Genomic DNA, 19,492 nt, shown 5'->3' with positions numbered 1-19,492 from the left:
ATTAGGGTAGGAGCTAAACCCTCCAGGACACTGGCCCTCAAGGACCGAGTTGTACACCCCTGCCTGATAATTCTGTAGAATGCCTAGGAAAAGTATGTAAAATCTTTACAAAAACTGATATTTCATACTTTGCCAAAAACCATCAGGCGTCCTATACATTTCCTAGGCATATAAAGCAGGATTCCACACACTGCTGGTAACATATCTACTAAAAAATAGAAAATATTAATATACACACTGTATTTTAAATGAATTAAATGAACATTTCCATATTAGACAATAACATTACTGAAATTAATTTGAAAACTGAATAAATTTAAATTGACACATTTACACAAGTAAATATAAAAACGCGATCATGAACTAAAAATCTGCGGATTTCTGTGCAAGCAGATTCCGTGTGGGCTTAGTTATGATATAACTAGCTAGGTTACTGTTGCCCGTATGTTCAACCAAATTCATTCATTATGTTTCATATGATACATTCAGATTCAAGATGCATTATAGTTTAATTTACATGCAAATACTGATGATAATCAATATTGAAAAGCTGAAAACTGCAAGCAAAAATGGGCAGAACTCATAAAATGATTTAAAGCAATAAACACATTAAATCCGGTTTTAGTACTGTAAATTTATTTAAAATTCCAAATTTTTCTTTTGTTGTTGTTTACAGATAAACACATTACAAAATCGATTACTCACATATTTTAGGATGGGTTCTTATTAAAAAATTTGGTGTTACTAATTCACTCTCCTTGAAACCTTCCCGCTTGCAAATGTTTGCCAAATTCTCTTAACAGTTGCTCTAACGTTCATACATTTCTTTAAGAACTTTTATGCTCTCGCTGTATCTCAGCTGGTTCTTGCTGGAGGCCTCCTTCCACCTAAAACGTATCAACAAGTCATAAGTAACATATATAATGCATTTGTAAACATCAACCTCCCCTAAACCCCCATAATTTTAAGAGTAATGAAAGAATGATAAAGTAAAAGCATACTTCTGTCTAATTTTCTTCCAGCGTTTGATATGATTGAACATTAGTGTCGAGGTGCCTGCTGCAGTGTCTATGGACTAAAAAAAATGCACAACATGTAAATCATCTTATGACATGAGAGATAAAACATTTTCAGATCTAAACTGAAACAAGTTTACACATCACATTTCTTATTAACTTGTGAAAAGTTGTTTGACAGGAACTTTATCTTCTGTCATCAATCATCCCTGTCAACGGTGTTGCCTAAAAGCAGATTTTTAAAGATATGAACTTCCAGAACATTTTCCACCTAGCCCACCTGATTCTGTGCAGTTTTCTCTACTGGTGGAATCCTGAGATTTACAGCTTCGCCAGATGAACTGACTGGACAGGAAACAGGTGGAGGAAGCTTGTAGACGTTCTGTCCTTTGCCGTTCAGCATGTCAGTCATCTGAAAGTTGAAGAATCAAAGTTTCCCTCAATTGTGATGCTTATTTTGGCATAACATACTGCAAGTGAGACCAAGGACAATCCTCAGTGGTAATAGAAACCTTGTAGGCATATTCAAAAGAAAAAGATGAATTTATCTCTCCATTGTATAAACGAATTCAGACAGGAAAGTAAAGGCGGATGCAGATGCATTAATAACAGCAACCATTTAACTCTGATGATAGCCTTACAATTAAAAGGTTACTGGAAAGTTATACAACACATACTGCTGAGGGGCAAGACATGAGATTTTAATTATTCTATTGCTCCAGGGACAATCCTTCGAAGAATGAGCCAACCGCACCCTAAACATGCGTGCCAAGTAAAACACAACTCTGACATGATTTATAAAGAATAATCATTTAATAAAATCTATTCTTCAAGCTTTTATAGTGAAGTCTACAGTAAAACGAGCACTAGAATGTAATATAGTAAGAATAAAAGGGCACTTGATTCTACTGTGTTTACATCAGGAATTTTAGGCTTGACCTTTACAGTTATTTGTCCCTATGAGAATTAAATAACATGACAATTTCTTGCTAAACAAATTATGAGCTTAACTAAAAAGCATGCATGGATTGTGGACACTTTAATGACTATTTCACTTTTGAAAGCCCTTGGTATTTGCTGGATCGTGAGAACTGTTACAAGGAACTCCGCTGCCAGAATTACTTAAATAGAAGTTCATCAGTCAAGAAAAAGTCTCACTTTAAAAAAAGATGCTGCTATTTTTTTTAAACATGTAGATCAGGGGTCACCAACGGTAGCCCGTGAGGATCACATGTGTTGCCCACAGGCCTGTTCTAAAAATAGCTCACCATAGCGCCACTTACCAGTAAGCTTCATCTAATATAGAAGTAATCATTTAAAAATGTAAATATTTGCAGAGATATGTAAAAATAAAGTGTTGCACATTGATACATTAAATACAGGGTATTTCCTACCCTGTTAAATCATTGATAACTTTTGTGATCAGTGTCTTCACATGGATGAATATCATTAATTATTACCAAAAACATAAAGTATAATTAAAAGTAAATTGGGCAAATTTGTTATTTGAGAAGTGTTTATCAAACTGGTAGCCCTCCACATTAATCGGTACCCAAGAAGTAGCTCTCAGTTTCATAAAGGTTGGTGACCCCTGATGTAGATTCATTGCCTGCACTGCTTTTCTAAGGAATGGTGGACTTCCACTGTAACTACATGACTAACTAATCCTTAAAGTGAACCAAAATGTATTTTTACATGTCACAAGGGAAAACAGTTGTCCTATCCTGCTCTAAATGTGGCAAAAAAGTTATTAAATGTATATGAATTATACATTAAATAAATTATATACATTTAATTTTTGTGTATAATTTATACATATTTAATTACATTTTACTACATTAAAATAAGAAGATTCAAAATACCAGTTGATTTGTTAGTCAATTGGGTCAAACTGAACTCTCCCTCAACCACTCTGTAGTTCATTTTCATTTAGGTTAAGACCACCTTGATCAGGCAATCTCAAAAAAGCTGATGCAGATGCAAGTGTCACTGCCATATTCATATAGGCTTAAACTTAACTAAGAAATAAAATGCACAAGATTTTGAACACAAATGCTCCGAAAGAGCCAGGTGTGAACAGGTCCAGACTCAAAGCCATTTGCATTGATTAGTTCAATGACCTAAACAGGATAAGTATTTAAAATGGTTGCATAGTGTATGTTTGGCGTGACCTCTTCCTCCCCGGAGCTGTGAGGAGGGCTGGGTGCCGTTCTCTCTCGCATTGCAGGGTTGTTTCTCATCCATGCCCGACAAATGGGATACAGTGGCGTGGTGGTGCTAAACTGAGCCAAGTCTACACTGCGGTCAAATAACTTGATGATATAAGCATCTGTGGAGAAGATAAGACATTGAACATGTCAAAAAACAGGATATGACCCCCGAAAAAAATGCTGAAAAACATAAATCCCTTGTATATTTGTTCACACTTGGCAAAAAAAGATTGATTATGTCAAGAAAAAAAAACCTATTAGTAAAAAGATATACTCCCTCAACATATCACAGACCAAACATATAAGAAAAGCCAACAGCATTTTTTTAATAACATAAAACAATTTACCTTTCTGTAAGATACTAAATTAGTTACATATGCATAAAGAAAATTCAAATGCAATACAGTAAGTCGCGTTCTTTTCTAGTTACTTTCAATCTAAGTTTTAAAGGACACAATTTTTAAATAAAATGAATTGCCATCCACACTCACTGGCCACTTTATTAGGCACACCTTACTAGTACCTAGTTGGTACTTTCATGGTTGCTTTCAGGTTGTTGACGCCAAATTCTGACCCTACCATCCGAATGTAGCAGTAGAAATCGAGACTCATCAGACCAGGCAACGTTTTTCCAATCTTATATTGTCCAGTTTTGGTGAGCCTGTGTGAATTGTAGCCTCAGCTTCATGTTCTAAGCTGACATGAGGGGCACCTGGTGTGGTCCTCTACTGTTGTAGCCCATCTGCCTCAAGGTTGGACGTGTTTTGTGTTCAGAGATGCTTTTCTACATTACCTCAGTTGTAATGAGTGGTTATTTGAGTTACTGTTTTTTTTCTATCAGCTCAAACCAGTCTGGCCATTCTCCTCTAACCTCTGGCATTAACAAGGCATTTGCACCCACAGAACTGCCACTCACTGGATATTTTATCTAATTCAGACCATTCTCTGTAAACCAGAGATGGTTATGCGTGAAAATCCCAATAGATCAGCAGTTTCTGAAATACTCAGACCAGTCTGTCTGGCACTAAAAACCATGCCACATTCAAAGTCTCTTAAAATCATCTTTCTTCCTCATTCTGATGCTCGGTTTGAACTTCAGCAGATCGTCTTGACCATGTCTACATGTCTAAGTGTATTGAGCTGCTGCCATGTGATTGGCTGATTAGAAATCTGTGTTAACGAGAGGTTTGACAGGTGTACCTAATAAAGTGGCCGGTGAGTGTAGTAGATAAGGCAAAATTAGATGGCCATGTAAAAACAAAATATCCTAATTTTGCTGGTGTTATTTCCAGAAATGAGAGGAGTACAGTACGCAGAGCACATGAAACTGCTTTCGATCTACTCCTTACTTTGTTTGTGCTGGTTAGTTTCAGATAGACTATCGTCCATCTCCTTACGCTTCTTCCTTCTGTGTTGTGGGAATCGTGAGGATGGTCTGTGAGAAGCATAAAGAGGCTCTTGAAGCAAAATCAACCAATCCATTAGGAAATAATATTTGATGCTCTGTTTGTATCGCTATTGTAAATATTTATAAAGCACACATTTAAATGCTGAAGAGCTTTAAGAGGGTCAAACAGCAGAGTAGTTAGGGTATGCGACATACTCATACTTAAGATATATCAGCCATGATTTTGCTGCCAATACAATAACAAATTATGTTAGAAGAAGCTGCTGAGGCTGTTTTATTTAATGTATTCTGCAAAATAAATGTCAGGAAAGATTTTGCTTGCCTTTTGCCTGCAGAAGAAGGTGACAAATCTCTGTTGAAGAGCAAGAACGGAAAATAAAGAAAAGAATGAATGAATGAATAAATAAATATATAAATAAACCAATCCATGTGCAAACACACACACACACACAGAATCCTGTATATGCATACTTGGCCAAAGAATCTGCCACCATTTTCCCAGAATCCTCTTCATTCTGCTCTCTGAGAAAGAAAGAGAACATAAAATGGCTTTTAGTTGGCATCTGTACAGACCATTTATTCCCTTTAATTACAGCTACACTATTTCCTATTCCTTTGCGGTGCTCTTGGGGAATAAATTAACGCATTACTGCTCATGATGGATAATTTGATCTTTCTTTAAAAACGGAGAAGAGAAAACTTTGAGAGTACTTCCTGACATCTCTACATCTCTGACCACCAGTGTGGCAATGACTCAGACAGCTGAATTATATATGAATTGTAAAATGATAGCAATTAGTTAGACACATGAGATATAAGTGAACAAAGAAAGCAACTAATCAATACTATACATATTAATCTAAGTGCAGTGGAAACAATATCTTTTAGATGTCATATATGGTGATTATGTTCACCGCACATTACCACTTCCAGGGTAAATAGATTAAAGCAGGGTGATAGCACAGTTTATATTTCAATGAATCAATCAAGCAGTTAAGAGATTAACTATATAGCATATTTCATGTAACATGAGTATACTGTATGCAAAATGTATAATACATAATCCTATATTGTGTATAATATAAATAATATGTGTCTAGGCATCTAAATTAATCAATAATATTATATATGGGTCAAAAACAAAAAAAGAATATGTATTAGAATATTTACTGTTAACCTTTTTCAGCACAAAAACAACAAAAGACTTATTTCTATCATACATTAGAATATGTATGTCTAATTCAAACTGATGACCCCCATCATACATTTGTTTTACCATAATTTAAAGAGAGTCCCACTGAAATATATATATATATATATATATATATATATATATATATATATATATATATATATATAGGGGTGTAACGATACACTCAGCTCACGATACGATGTCTATTACGATATAATGTTCACGATTCGATATGTATCACGATATTTGGAATAAAAATTGAAAATTAAACTGAAATGCAAATTTTACCAAGTAAACTATTTTTTATGTATTTCTTTTGTTTCATCTTGTTAAACTCAACCTTCTTTAAGAAAATAAATTAAACAGGCCTGTCTCTGGAAAATAATACAATTTAAAAACTTCTTAAAAAATATTATTGAAATGACAGAGACAAAATTAAGGAACAATTTAAGTAAAGGTGCAAAAAAAAAAAGCTTTCTATTCAATTGAATTTAACATTAAGTGCTTAAGGCTTTGCTTGGTCACTTGCGTTTCTTGTGTGTGCAAAAAAAATCCAAATTTCCAGGTATTTAATTCATATTTAATTAAATTCATTTAGAGATATCTCTAATTACAATTGTGACTAGTCAAAACTCATTTAGAGATATCTGCAAATATTTTTCAATGGAAGTCAATGGAGGAATATGACAAGTCATAATATATTTGCAGATATCTCCAATCTGATTTCGTACTAGTACAATTGTAATTGCAGATATCTCTAATTGTCATTCTGACTAGTCGAATTATAATTATGACTAGTCAAAATATAATTAGAGATATCTCTAAATATATTTATGGATAGTCAGAACAAAGGTTTATATGCTAAAACGGCTTGCCATACGCGCGCGTCTATCATATTCCGCCCTCTGTAGTAACAGTTCACGGTCAGCTCACGTCATGTGTGAAATTGCGGCCGCCAATACATCATTATATGAAGACAGAATGATATTTTAGGGTGAATTGTACCTTATAAATACAGTATGTGACTCTTTCAACACCATTAGGAGGTATCCATGTCGCTGTGCAAAGTATGTAAATCACTGTGAAGACTTTAAAACTTAAGATGTTTGACCCAGTATGCGTGTCAAAAAGCGGACGAGTCTAAAGCAATGACTGTACAACTGACATCAGGGCTCGAAATTAACTTTTTTACTTGGTAGCACCGGTGCTCCCAACTTCAAATATTTAGGAGCACCAAAAAATTTTTAGGAGCACCAGAAAAAATTTAGGAGCACCCACCAAAAATGAATGAGCACCGCTGCAAATATTTTTTTTTAAAGGATTTATTGTATTTTAAAACAACATTAATAGGACTGACAAAAACCAGAAGCAACTATCTAACTAATGCTGCGAAGACATTGATATTTGTGTGCAATAATTCCAAAATGAATGTCTAATAATTATAGAATATTAATAATAATGAAAATGACAATAATAGTAACAATGAATTCCATTTCTCATTATGATACTGCATTGAATGTGCATGAATGTAGGTTATCTGCTATAAAAAGTCTTTACTTACTTTATAAAAAATAATTGTATAGTTTGCATCAAACAAAAATGAAGCATTGCAGTAAGAAATATTTATTTTGTACTGCTGTTTTTATATGCATGTCAATTTAATAAATAATATTTCTGCTACAAAACAAACAAAAGATTATAATAAATCATTCAATTTAATGATGAAAGCTGCAAAGCAGTCATCAGTAAATAAATAAAAAATAATAATATACACCTCAAAAAAGAATAGACAAAAGAAAGAAAGTCTCACTTCTATCACTCTTTAAAAGTTTTGGTTTCAGTTTGTGTCAATTTAAAGGTTCAGTCTGAGCTGATCTTCATTTTTCTGTGTTAGTGGAAAGCAGGCGAGTCAGTCGACCCAATTTATGAGCAGGCAGAGCAGGATTCTTGCGCTAACCATCGTCGCAATACCGGTCTTTGTTATGAGCCGCAGTTTCAGTGTAAACTTAGTAAAGGCGAGCTTCTTCGGCGATGATATGTACAGTATTAGATTGGACTTTTAGCGGACATTTGCGCTGAACACGCAGTGAATGCAACGCATGGAGATTCGGGCACCTTCTCCATGAAGCGCGTACTCGATTGATCTCAGCTGGTGGATCATTATTCATCACGTGACGTGTCATAATCGCTTTCATCTGCGCCTCAACTTTAAGTGGGGTTTGCAAACCTGTGTGCTTTAAGTTTTTACTCTTCAGCCGTTTGCATTTCCCGTGGTCATAAAAGCTCCTTCCCTGTCATCTGACAGCTGAATACCTTGAGTGATTGACAGCTAATATGAACCAATATAGCGGCTTGAAAGAGCGATTCAGCACGTTTTTACAAAAAATCAAAACAGGTCGCACTACAACCATTATCTGCAGTCGCACTAATGCTCCCAGATATATTATGAGGTCGCATAGATTAATTTCCGGGCGCATATGCGACCAAAATGGTCGCAATTTCGAGCCCTGGACATGTTGCCAAATGTCTGATTTTGAGAGGATGGGCCATCCTCTATTTCAGCTCCACTCATCTTGGTCTGCTAACATTACTGCTGCTGCAATCTGAACTCACGTGCGACAGCAGGTGGAACTTAGCTCACGTGCAAACAGCTTAACTAATAAGAGAAAACGGATGTCATATCGTAATCAAATCGTCATAACGCCACGATGCATATTGTGACATTTTCTCATCGCAATAAATCATACAACGATAAATCGTTACACCCCTATATATATATATATATATATATATATATATATATATATATATAAATTATTATAATATTAAGTATTACTATATTATTAAATTATAGACCATTTCAAAGTGGTCATGTCATTGGGAAACACTGTTGCCATAACATTTCCTGCTTGTTATCAAACTATTTCATAACTGTAACAAGAGGCAATTCAATCATAACTATGTTAAAACAGCGATCATAACATTATTTATAAATATGTGGCTTTCTTTTTGGAATTTGGGAAGCTATAGATATTAAAAAGGCAAAACAGGAAATACGTTGGACCATTGTTTTTGATTACATCCCTCAAAATGGTCTTTAAGCATATTTAGAACTAAAAACTTTTGATGATGATGACATATTCAAAGACCCTAATAAACCATTAGAGCGCAGCCTCAAAAAGCTAATTAACTGTCATTTAAAACCTTAATACTTTAAACACCTAGGTTTTATTCATTTGTGAGCAATACATTTTTAATAATTTACAACATAATACACTTTTAGTATTTCACTTATTTTGCATGCATTTTAGCAACAGTTTGTCCAAATGTTGCGGGAGGGAGGGGAAGAAAACCACTGTAAAATTATATCATAAAAATGTCAGTTTGAATTTTTATGAAGACAAATTATTCAATCAGCAGCAAAAGCGAAAACATCAATAATGTGCTTTAATTGCCTGTGGTCCATTTGTAGCTTCACAGTTACTGTACGAAGCTTTTAAAGTCTGGTGTTGCACTAATGCACTGACCTCTCACTGTCACTTCTCTCAACCAGACCTTGTAACACCGCATCAAGCCGGTTTCGAGCCCCAGCATCTGCAAAAGAACCTTATTTATTACAGATAATAATATTTTTGAGGGATACAAATAGATATGTAATACCAAATCCTTGCTTACAATCTCACCTGTTTTTTCAGTCTTGATTTTACAGTGTAACATCGTGCCTCCGACGTGATCCTCACACAACCAGTATTCTTTACCTGCAATTTCACTGATGTTAATTTGGTTTTATATTCACAAATTCAGAGTTTCTCCTTAATGTAATTTCAGAAAAGCATTGTTTTCAAACTCTAAACAGGGAAATCATATTAGCAGCTAATGACTACCAAAGTACAACATTGTTTATAGTCTATTAAACATTGCTAATATTGATTTGAAGTCAAGCTCACATGCAATATACTGAATATACAAAGTAGTGTGGTTAACAATATTGGATCATGTCACAAGTTGTCATTGTCCTAAAATGAACAAATATAAAACCAACTTCAATATGTTACTGGTGTGCTACTAACTAGATGACCAATATAAATAAAAATGTTAAACGAAAAAATGAATATCAAATCATATTTTCTTTTTGATGGCATTCAGATGCCATAGTTAAAACTGACTAATAGAATGCAAATTGGTTAAAATAAACTTAAACATACTCTAATATCCACAACTATCAAAACATTTGACTAATTTAAATAAAATGAGTTAACCATAAAATGTAAATAAAACTAGGTTATGTAGATCTTAAGTTTAGGTTAAAAAGTATCATATGTATTTAATATGCCATTGCAATTTATTATATTTATCACACCAAATTATACATATATCGCATTTCGGAAACCAGTAGAAGAAGGAAACAGCACAGGAAGTATAAAACAAGTAAAAACAACGACAGTATTATTTTGCTAATCAGCTAATGTTACAATGATATAAACAGCTGACGTTAGCTAGCTGAAAAACCACATAAACCCCAAGTTAACCCCTTTTAAACTCCTCGTCGACTTCAGAAATTCATTCACAACTACATTAAACTCGAAATAATAACATCTGGTTGTGTAGTAGTACTTTATAAACGCAAAACAGCACGCTATTCACCTTACAATCCTTAGCTGAGAGACTGACGACGAACCGCTTTCTGTCACAAATCCGACATTCCTCTTCCGCGCGCAACGAGATTCCCGCCTCGTCATTGGCTGCAGCCGATGAGAAGGCGACACACTTATTGGCTCTCAGTGCTGTCAATCACTAAATACGAAACGCTATTGGTTGGCCGACTGAAAACGACAACAATGTAAACAACCGTTTACGGACTACATTTCCCAAGATACTACGCAGTCACACGATTCGAAAAGTAAGGAAACAATTATTAGAGAAATATCATACTATACGATAAGTTTACAAAAACGCCGTGGTTGTATTCGTACATGTATTGTCTTGGCATTTTATATAGCGTATATTTTATTTAATAGTTGGCTAAATTACCGTTTAATTGCGTGGCAACGTAATGACGCGACGGTTAAACTACTGTTCAAGCTCACCCAACATACAAACACTGTAATTACTAAACTGCTAACTTATATCTTTATTTAGATTCATGGGTCTTGCAGTATGACGACTCTCAACCTGCGTCATTTTGTTGTTATTGAGCAGAAGAGATTTGCATCAAAGCTATGAGATCAAGGTAGGTTTGGTGTCAAATCCTGTCAGAATAAACTGGATTACATCGGGCTAATGTAAAACACTTTGACACTTTCTCAGTGGTGCAGCCGTTTTCACAAGACATAATCCGTTTCCACCGGATCCTCCATTGTCCAAGAGCCACTACAGTCCATCTAGATCCAGAAAAATCCCAAAGCAACAAAAACGGCTGGTGAGAGACGTGGCTTTTCATTGTTACTTTACTTTGTATGTTTCTGATCATGTTTAAGGACATACACTTTGCTGCAGATTTAATAGTTGGCTACATATTTGTGTATATGCATTTCAACCTCTATATGTAACTCACTATACTTTGCTTGAGACATAATCTTTTTTCAATCAGTCAGTGACTTATTAGTTTACTGGAAAGTGTTTCTGGTTTCACCCAAAATAGGCAACTGATATTTATTTCTAAGTCTTTGTTTAGCGTTTTTGTTCTATTATTTTAACAGCAATACGTTAAATATATTGCTACAAAATATAAGTACTTCAAATTTTCTAGTAGGGCAGCACAGTATTGGAAATATATAATGATATATAAATCCAATTTCAACAGATAACTTGAACAGCTCTATTTGTAAAGAATCCATGATTTTATATGAATGAATGAATTTATTAACTTATTTATTTAACAGGGACAATGCACAAAAATTGCATTAACCTCAAAAAGGAAAGATGCACTGTGCCAGGTTGTAGCAGGATTGCTATTTTCCACCTGCAGTCCCTGGACAAGTAAAAAGTAAAACAATAACATCCAATTAATTAAAAAGCTATATGATTTTGCGAGGGTGTAATTCATGTAAAAATAAATAAACAAATTGCAAGCATAATAATTACAATTATGCAATGAAAAAGTGAATATAAATAGTACTTTATGGTTTTCCAGAGAGTCAAACAGTATTCAGGTACAGAAACTATAAAGTCTTCATTGTATTAATTCAGTTAAAGTATTCTTCATTAAGGTTACAAATGTAACTTTTTGTGCCCAAATGCTTTAAACTCTTTTTATAATGCCTTTAAAACACATGAAAATAATACAGTTTGTTTTATGGTTATACTTTGCAAGGACTCAAATGACACAAATCACATGTATTCTCAATTGTTGTGTTGATCAACTATAATCCCAACTGAACATTGCATATCCTGCGATGTTACTATTACATACACACATGTTGCGATATCGATACTGAAACGATAATTGTGCAGCCCTGCTACAAATGTTTAACCCATAAGAACCCGGACCAATTTCTCCTTATAGAAAAATTATGGGGCATATAATACAGACCAAATGAACCACTTATAACATGTTTCTGCAGTTGTTTTGGAAATGCAACCCCTCCATGTGAAAGATCTGTAATGTTACATGTATGTCACATTGGGCGTTTATAATACATTTTTCATGTTACATATATGTCACATTGGGCATTTATTTCACAATTGAAAAAAAAAAACATTTTGTCAGTTTTATTTGCTACATAACCTTTTTTTTTAAAGTTTATTTGCTTTTCCATAACATTTTTCAAAGCCCCATAACTGTGACTAATACATTTTGCAACAACTCCTTCGAAACATTAAAATGTTTTACATTAAACATTAGGTTGTTCGTGTATTGTTTACACAACTTGAAAATGTGTGAACTAAATAAAAATAAAAAAACTAACTCACAGCAACACAGTGGCCCAGTGGGTTGCACTTTTGGCTCACAGCAAGAAGGTCACTGGTTCAAGTCTCGGCTAAGTCAGTTGGCATTTCTGTGTGGAGTTTGCATGTTCTCCCCATGTTCGCGTGGGTTTCCTCAGGGTGCTCTGGTTACCACCACAGTCCAAAGACATGTGGTAAAAGGGAATTGAATAAGCTAAATTGGCCATAGTGTATGAGTGTATAAATGCAAGTGTGTATGGGTGTTTCATTGTGCCCAAATGGCTTCAATTTGCTGGGAATTCTTAAAGGGTCACAGGCCTTAAAAACAAATGGCAGTAATAAACTTTCACTTCTAGGTTGAAATTGGAAATTATTCCACTATGTTTTAACTTTAATGTCTTGTCAACTAAAATCTGGACTTGACATTGCAGATCCTGCAACATGGCAATATCAACTCTGAAGCGATATATTGTGCTGCCCTATTTTGTAGTAGACTAGTTTTTTGTTTAAAAGAGTCCTCTTCTGAACAGCATTAACAAGTGATCTGTATATTTTACACCATCAAAGCAGGAAACTGAAACTCATGTTGATAAGATTTACAAAATGAATTAACATTAACACTTGGTGATGTTATCTTTTTGCATTGCCGATTACAGGCCTTGAGTCCAGTCCGATTCGCTGAACCACCAAGTCCTCCAGATCCTCCTCAGACAGCATCTTTAAGAAAGGAGGACCAGGTCTTCCATGAAAGATCACGTAGTGTGGTTCTCTGCCCTCCTTCATCTACTGAATGCCAGCTGAGCTTCTCTGAGTCTTGGCCTTCCACTGAGCTCAGTTGCTCTGCTGACAACACTAACATTTCTCCCTGCTCTGAAGCTCAAACAAAAGCCATGAGAAACATGGTTGCACCGGAGACAAATGGATCCAAGGAACCATCAGTTCTTGCAAAGTAAGAGCAAATCATTGGACTCTGTTGGCAATATAACATTTAAATATAACTTTATGATCTGACCCTAAAAGGATATTTAAATAAATGGAAAACAATACTGTGTTTATTCTTGCAGGATGAGGATATCATAAAATACAGTACATTTTAAATTAAGACGTTTTTAAATATACAAAAAATGAAATCATTACCTTTATTCAGCAATGATGCATTAAATGTATTAACCAGGGTATCCACGAGGTCTTAAAATGTTTATAATTTTTAATGTCTTAAAAATTTAAAAAACACAATTTTAGGGCTTAAAAAGTCTTAATTTCACATAATACTGTGTTGGGGGTCTTAATTTTTTTTTAACTGGTTTTAATTTTAAAAGACACCCATCCAATCTCCAACAATTCATCTATATATTTTTTTCATATAATTTTTTTTGCAAATATATACAGTTGACAACAGCTGTTAGAAAATTTTACAGCAAATTCTCCTAATTAAATTCCCTAAAACTAAAAACATTTACACAACTTCTCATGATAATAACAGCAATATATTCCTTTACATGACATAACAGAAACATATTAGGTTGAATATGAGCTATAGTCAATTAGTCTGGACAAAAAGCAAACAAATATATTTTTCTAATTTTCTTTTTAATAAACTTCATTTTGACAATGCTGTCATTTAAAAAACATGTTGAAAAAATCAACTAGACACATTAAGATATGTGGTTGACTAGATTAGATTTTTTTGCCAATTCTTTTTGCCCCATTTAAAAAAATAATTTGTGTTTAGCCCTGTATAAGTCTAAAATTTCATTCATAATGGTCTTAAAAGGGTCTTAAAAAGTCTTAAATTTGATTTGATGAAACCTTCAGAAACCCTGATTAACTCAACTCCACTCAATTTTATTTCTAGAGCACTTTCCACCAACCACAATGAGTACCAAAGTGCTGTACATGAAAACACAAAATACATGACTCCAAAGTAGGAGATGTTCTTAAGGAGAGTGGAAGGAGAGATTGTTCCAAAGTCTTGGAGCTGCTACTGAAAAAGCTTTATCACCTCGGCATTTCAAGCGTCAGATTGTTTTTGTTAGATAAAGTCAATTCTTAGAGCAAAGAGATCTCACTGGCTGATGTATACTTATAGGCAAATTACCAACCTACGTCACACATGACATCACATGGGTTTAACCGTGCATATCGGTTGCAAAAAAAAAAGACCTGTTGCAGTAGCAAACAAGTCGTGTTGTGGGGGAGGGTGCTATCGCAAATATACCTGTCAGATGTACACCGCTCACTTCAGCGTTAATTTTGCAGAATAACTGTACTTATCACTGGGTGACAAGCTGTTATAATATGCTGAAAGCATTATGTAAATAATATATATAATATGTAATCAATATAACTTATCTCTAATAGAACAACAAACTCTGTATTGCATCGGCTGTCATTCCCTTGCTGTAAATGCTAGCACTCCTATTTTTTTTCTGCAACCTAGATGTCCGTGCATCCTGAATGTTTACAAACCGGTAATTCACCTTTTAGCTGTGAGATATACTCAGGGGCCAGGCAATGGAGAATTTATAAACGTATAACAGCACTTTGCACTGAATGCTACACTGGATCGATAACTAGTGCGGGGAAACCAGTACAAGAGTAATATGCATGAAATTGAAGACCTTCCCCTTTCTTTTATTTTAATTTTTTATTTATATGATTTATTTCTCTTCAAAATAAATGCTAAATGTCTAAACTTTCCATTTAAAGATCTATTATAATAATATTAAGCTGTACAACTGTACAACTCTACAATAATCAATCAAATCATCATATCAGGATGATTTCTGAAGAACTGGAGACTGAAATCTGCTGACAGTTCAGCTTTGACTTAAAATAAACTTGTTAAATTCTGATATATTATTTTAAAATATATTTTACTGTATTTTGATTAAACAAATACAACCTTGGTAAGCATAAGAGGCTTTTATGACCATTTAAAAAATTGCTCAGTCTCATATCTTTATTTGTCTCTACAGGGCAACTTATACAGCATTTACCTCACAAATAGACAGGCTTACTGTAAAATCATGTCAAAACAACATCAAAGATAAAATAAAAGATGATACTTTTAATAGCATAGAAAATGGATGAGATTTTTACATCTGCTGCTGGACTTTCAGTAAGCATTCAGGTCACACATCATCCTCAGACACTCTTTCCGAAGCAATGTTTACCGTAATGCCTTGTTACTTTTTTTGTTTAATGACATTGATCTTGCAATTGCATTCTTCAAGGTACATTGAACGCTTTCGTTTCGGAAAGCCACAGAGTCGAGAGGAGAGGCAGCACCAGACGACTGATGGAGGAGTAGATCAGCCATTTTGGTGGATGTCCACATCTCCTCCATCCAGTTCAACACCAACACAATCTTCAGAGAAACATATCAGAGGTGTGCAGACCCAGTTATTAAATATAGCTCATTTATATTGAAGGATTCCATGTAGATAATGTGAAGTAATACATAAAAAACTTTTTTTTTGTCTTTTGTATATAGAAGCACTTGACCTCATGAATGATGATCCTGAAATCAGCCAGAGCCCAATTTCGAAGCCTCGGCTTGATGAAACTTCAATGTCTCCAACTAGACACATGCTCAACCTCAGCCTGCTGGTGGGTTTCACATAAAACTGATTTCTCATCAGTTATTTTTTTACCATGTGTTATGGAGAATGGCAAACAGTTTACAGTTTGTTATATTGCTGTTGGGCACAGGTGTCACATCCAGTTCCTGGAGGGCTGCAGCTCTGCACAGTTTAGTTCTAACCCTATTTAAACACAGCTGATCAAACTAATTGAGTTCTTCAGTTCTGTTTGAAACCTACCGGTAATACCGCAGTCACATGTTTGAGCATGCGAAATTCTGTAGTACGGCGCTGCGAAAAAGGGTGGGATTAAAGAAGATGATTAGACATTTAAAATAGCGAGCGAATGGTCCATGTTTTAAATATCTGTCCAGAGAGGTCATGTTTTGATCCTTGATTGGTCTCACGCAGTAAAGTGATGCGGTTTCACAGGTCAGAGTTCACCAAGCTTAAACTTTTCAAAGCACCTGACTGCAAAACTTGCCGCATGACCAGGGCCAGACGGAATCTGCGGACGTTTTTTGCTATTTCTGCGGAGAATTTTGGTAAAAATCTGCGGATTTCTGCGGAATTATTTTGGGAGTATCGTAACTAAAACCTTATTTAGTGAAATAAAAAGTAATACCTTTTTAAATTTTATTTAATGTTTAAATTGCAAATCTAATTAGATTCACTTTATTTGGTAAACAAAACAAGTCTCTCATATAAGAGAATATCTCTACTAAAAGACAGAAAATATTACTTTACAAACTGTATTGTACATAAATCAAATGAACATTTTCATATTAATCAATAATACTACTGTAATTAGTTAAAAAACTAAATAAATTAAATAAACTAAATAAACAGAATAAATGATGGGCTAAAAATCTGCAATAATCTGTGGAATTCTGCGGAAAACGCAGATTCCGTGTGGGCCTACACATGACCTTGCGTTTCCGGTCTGATGCATTCTCGTGCGTATGAATGGAAGTCTGTGGGGAGAAAAGTGCAGTGTGACTGCAGCTTTCGTGTGTTGAAGCAGGCTTGGAACTAAACTGTGCAGTGCTGCAGCTTTCTAGGAACTGGTTTTGACACGTGATGTAGGGCTTACATAAGATGGCAGTCAGTGTTGACAGGTTTGTTCTCTTTTGAAAATGCAGTGGTGAGGAAAGAATTTGAAGTTGCGGACCGCATTCTTTTGGGGCTGCTTTCGTAACATGCCATGTCACAGCAAATATTTATTTTGCTGCAAATACATAAATAAAACTGAATACTTTCATAAAGGGCATTAATTTTGTTATATATACCTGGCAACCCAAAAACTTCTGCAACTTTTTTATTTTATTGAAAAATACAAAATCTAAATACAACAAAATGACCTTCAGCTTTACAAATTATGTATCAAACATGGAAGGATCAACACAAGAGCGCCATATTTAATCCAGAAAAATAATATACAAAAAACAAAAAAAATATACAAAGTGTAAAGTGTACAAAAATCCTCCAAACTAAAATAAAAAAACAATATAAAGCAGATATTGGCTATAGCAAGTTATATAATATAAATACATTTAATAAGTGTAAGGGATTTTTTTTTGTTTTTATTTTATCCATGGCATCCAAAAAGGTTTTTTAGTTCTTTTATAAAGGCAAGGAATAGTGATCGTGGGTAAACTGCTGCAAGTTAGCAAAGTAAAATCATCTTATAGCTCGTCACGTATGCGGAAAGACACTGTATCTACAAATATGTGTAGTATCACAAACCATCAGAGAAGATATGGTAAACATTTCTCATTGATGGAATCTAGCAGTTGACCATGACTGGACAAGGGAAAGAAATGGGGCTAGTTTTCATTCCTTTTGGACAGGTTTTGAGCAGTCATTTGGATATATAATCTCTTGGACCTGTCAACCATAGCTTGAGTGTCATTTGAATTGTTCATTAAGCAGATGAAAGAACTATAGAAGTAAATCAGAGTAGACATTTTCTGTTTCAAGATGTTATAATGCAGGAAGGTGAATGACTATTGCCATCTAGTGGTGGTAGCTGGAAAAAAATCCTCCATGATGAGGGAGAGGAGGGTTGTATGAATATTTATTCAGCTATAACAGGCCCGTAGCCAGTCTGGTCAGAGGTGGTTCTTTTTTCCTGCAGTTATTCGCTTCTTTTTCTATTTAATTATGATGTTTAAATAGGTTGCCTTTTAGTGACATTTTAAGCACTATTTTTGCTGCATTAGCTTGTTGGATGCTCATCATAACCACATTTTTTATGTACCAAAAACATTTCCTAAAGATTTCCATCAATTATCCTTTACATCATATATACATCAATTATATCATTAGAAAAAATTGGAATCTGTTAAAGTTTTAAATTAAAAACTGTAGCCCATTTATATATCATTCATTTCAATAGCAAACTGGCCCACACATTCAACTTTCCTCAGTCCCACTAACACAACAGCCAACACAATTTTTGCTTGGTGTTAAAGCCTTTTTTGATAGATTATTTTTTACAATTTATGATGGCATAGTAATAAAAATAGGACAAATGAGCTCATGTATGGGACAAATTCTTGACCTTTGTCAGTCAGGGTGGGTCTTTCGAACCACCCAAATCCCCCCAGGCTATGAGCCTGTATAATGCATTTGAGTTGACAAAAAATGACAGTAAAGACATTGGTAATATTAAAATGGCTTCAGTAAATTATTCTGAAAAAAAAAATGTATTTCATGGTTTCCCCTGAAATAATAAGCAACACTGTGTTCAATACTGATATAGTACATTTATAGTGTATGGCCATACACCCAAAGCGCTTCTCAATCATGAGGGGGGTCTCTCCACACCACCACCAGTGTGCAGCATCCACATGGATGATGTGACCACAGCCACAGGCACAAGCTATAGGTGAAGTGGTGAGACAGTGATGGAGGTAATTCAGTAGATGGGGATGATTGCTAGGCTATGATTGGTAAGGGCTAATGGAGGGACACCTGGGTTACACCCCTACTCTATATGAGAAGTGCCTTTGAGTTTTTAATGACCACAGAGAGTCAAGACTCCGGTTTATTGTCTCATCTAAAGATGGCGCCCACTGACAGTAAAGTGTCCTCTTCACTTTTACTGGGGCATTAAGACTCGCACAGACTGCAGCTTGTGCGCCCTGTGCTGGCCTCACTAACACCACTTCCAACAGCAATCTAGTTGATCT

General features: G+C 34.7%; 2 protein-coding genes across 17 annotated transcripts in view; one reads left to right on the top strand and one right to left on the bottom strand.

Moving 5' to 3' along the window:
* Positions 1–618: 618 nt before the first annotated feature.
* On the bottom strand, positions 619–10,539 carry lin37 (lin-37 DREAM MuvB core complex component). The gene is given in 10 exon segments (NM_001017888.1): positions 619–887; positions 1,002–1,075; positions 1,297–1,428; positions 3,188–3,345; positions 4,576–4,661; positions 4,957–4,986; positions 5,106–5,156; positions 9,354–9,420; positions 9,510–9,584; positions 10,471–10,539. Coding segments are annotated over 9 exon segments (711 nt in total). The 5' UTR covers positions 9,544–9,584; positions 10,471–10,539; the 3' UTR covers positions 619–808.
* A 153-nt stretch (positions 10,540–10,692) lies between these two features.
* The window catches only part of proser3 (proline and serine rich 3), a 27,030-nt gene continuing 18,230 nt past the window's right edge, over positions 10,693–19,492 (top strand). For 9 of the 16 annotated variants that reach the window (XR_012390386.1, XR_012390385.1, XR_012390384.1 and 6 more), the window contains exons 1-6: positions 10,699–10,726; positions 10,966–11,056; positions 11,134–11,245; positions 13,371–13,663; positions 15,951–16,105; positions 16,211–16,326. Coding sequence is in view for 12 of the 16 variants with exons in the window: in XM_073922788.1 (XP_073778889.1) it covers positions 11,046–11,056; positions 11,134–11,245; positions 13,371–13,663; positions 15,951–16,105; positions 16,211–16,326 (687 nt within the window). In the remaining 4 variants the exon portion in view is untranslated. Of the gene's footprint in view, positions 11,057–11,133; positions 11,268–13,370; positions 13,664–15,950; positions 16,106–16,210; positions 16,327–19,492 lie in introns of all 16 variants that reach the window. The other 7 variants (XM_073922785.1, XM_073922787.1, XM_073922783.1 and 4 more) reach the window with 3 other exon arrangements.

The sequence above is a fragment of the Danio rerio genome, chromosome 15 (genome assembly GCF_049306965.1).
Source record: "Danio rerio strain Tuebingen ecotype United States chromosome 15, GRCz12tu, whole genome shotgun sequence".
Classification (NCBI taxonomy): Eukaryota; Metazoa; Chordata; class Actinopteri; order Cypriniformes; family Danionidae; genus Danio; species Danio rerio.
The sequence above is the reverse complement of the archived record's forward strand: the minus strand, read 5'-3'. Positions and strand labels throughout refer to the sequence as shown.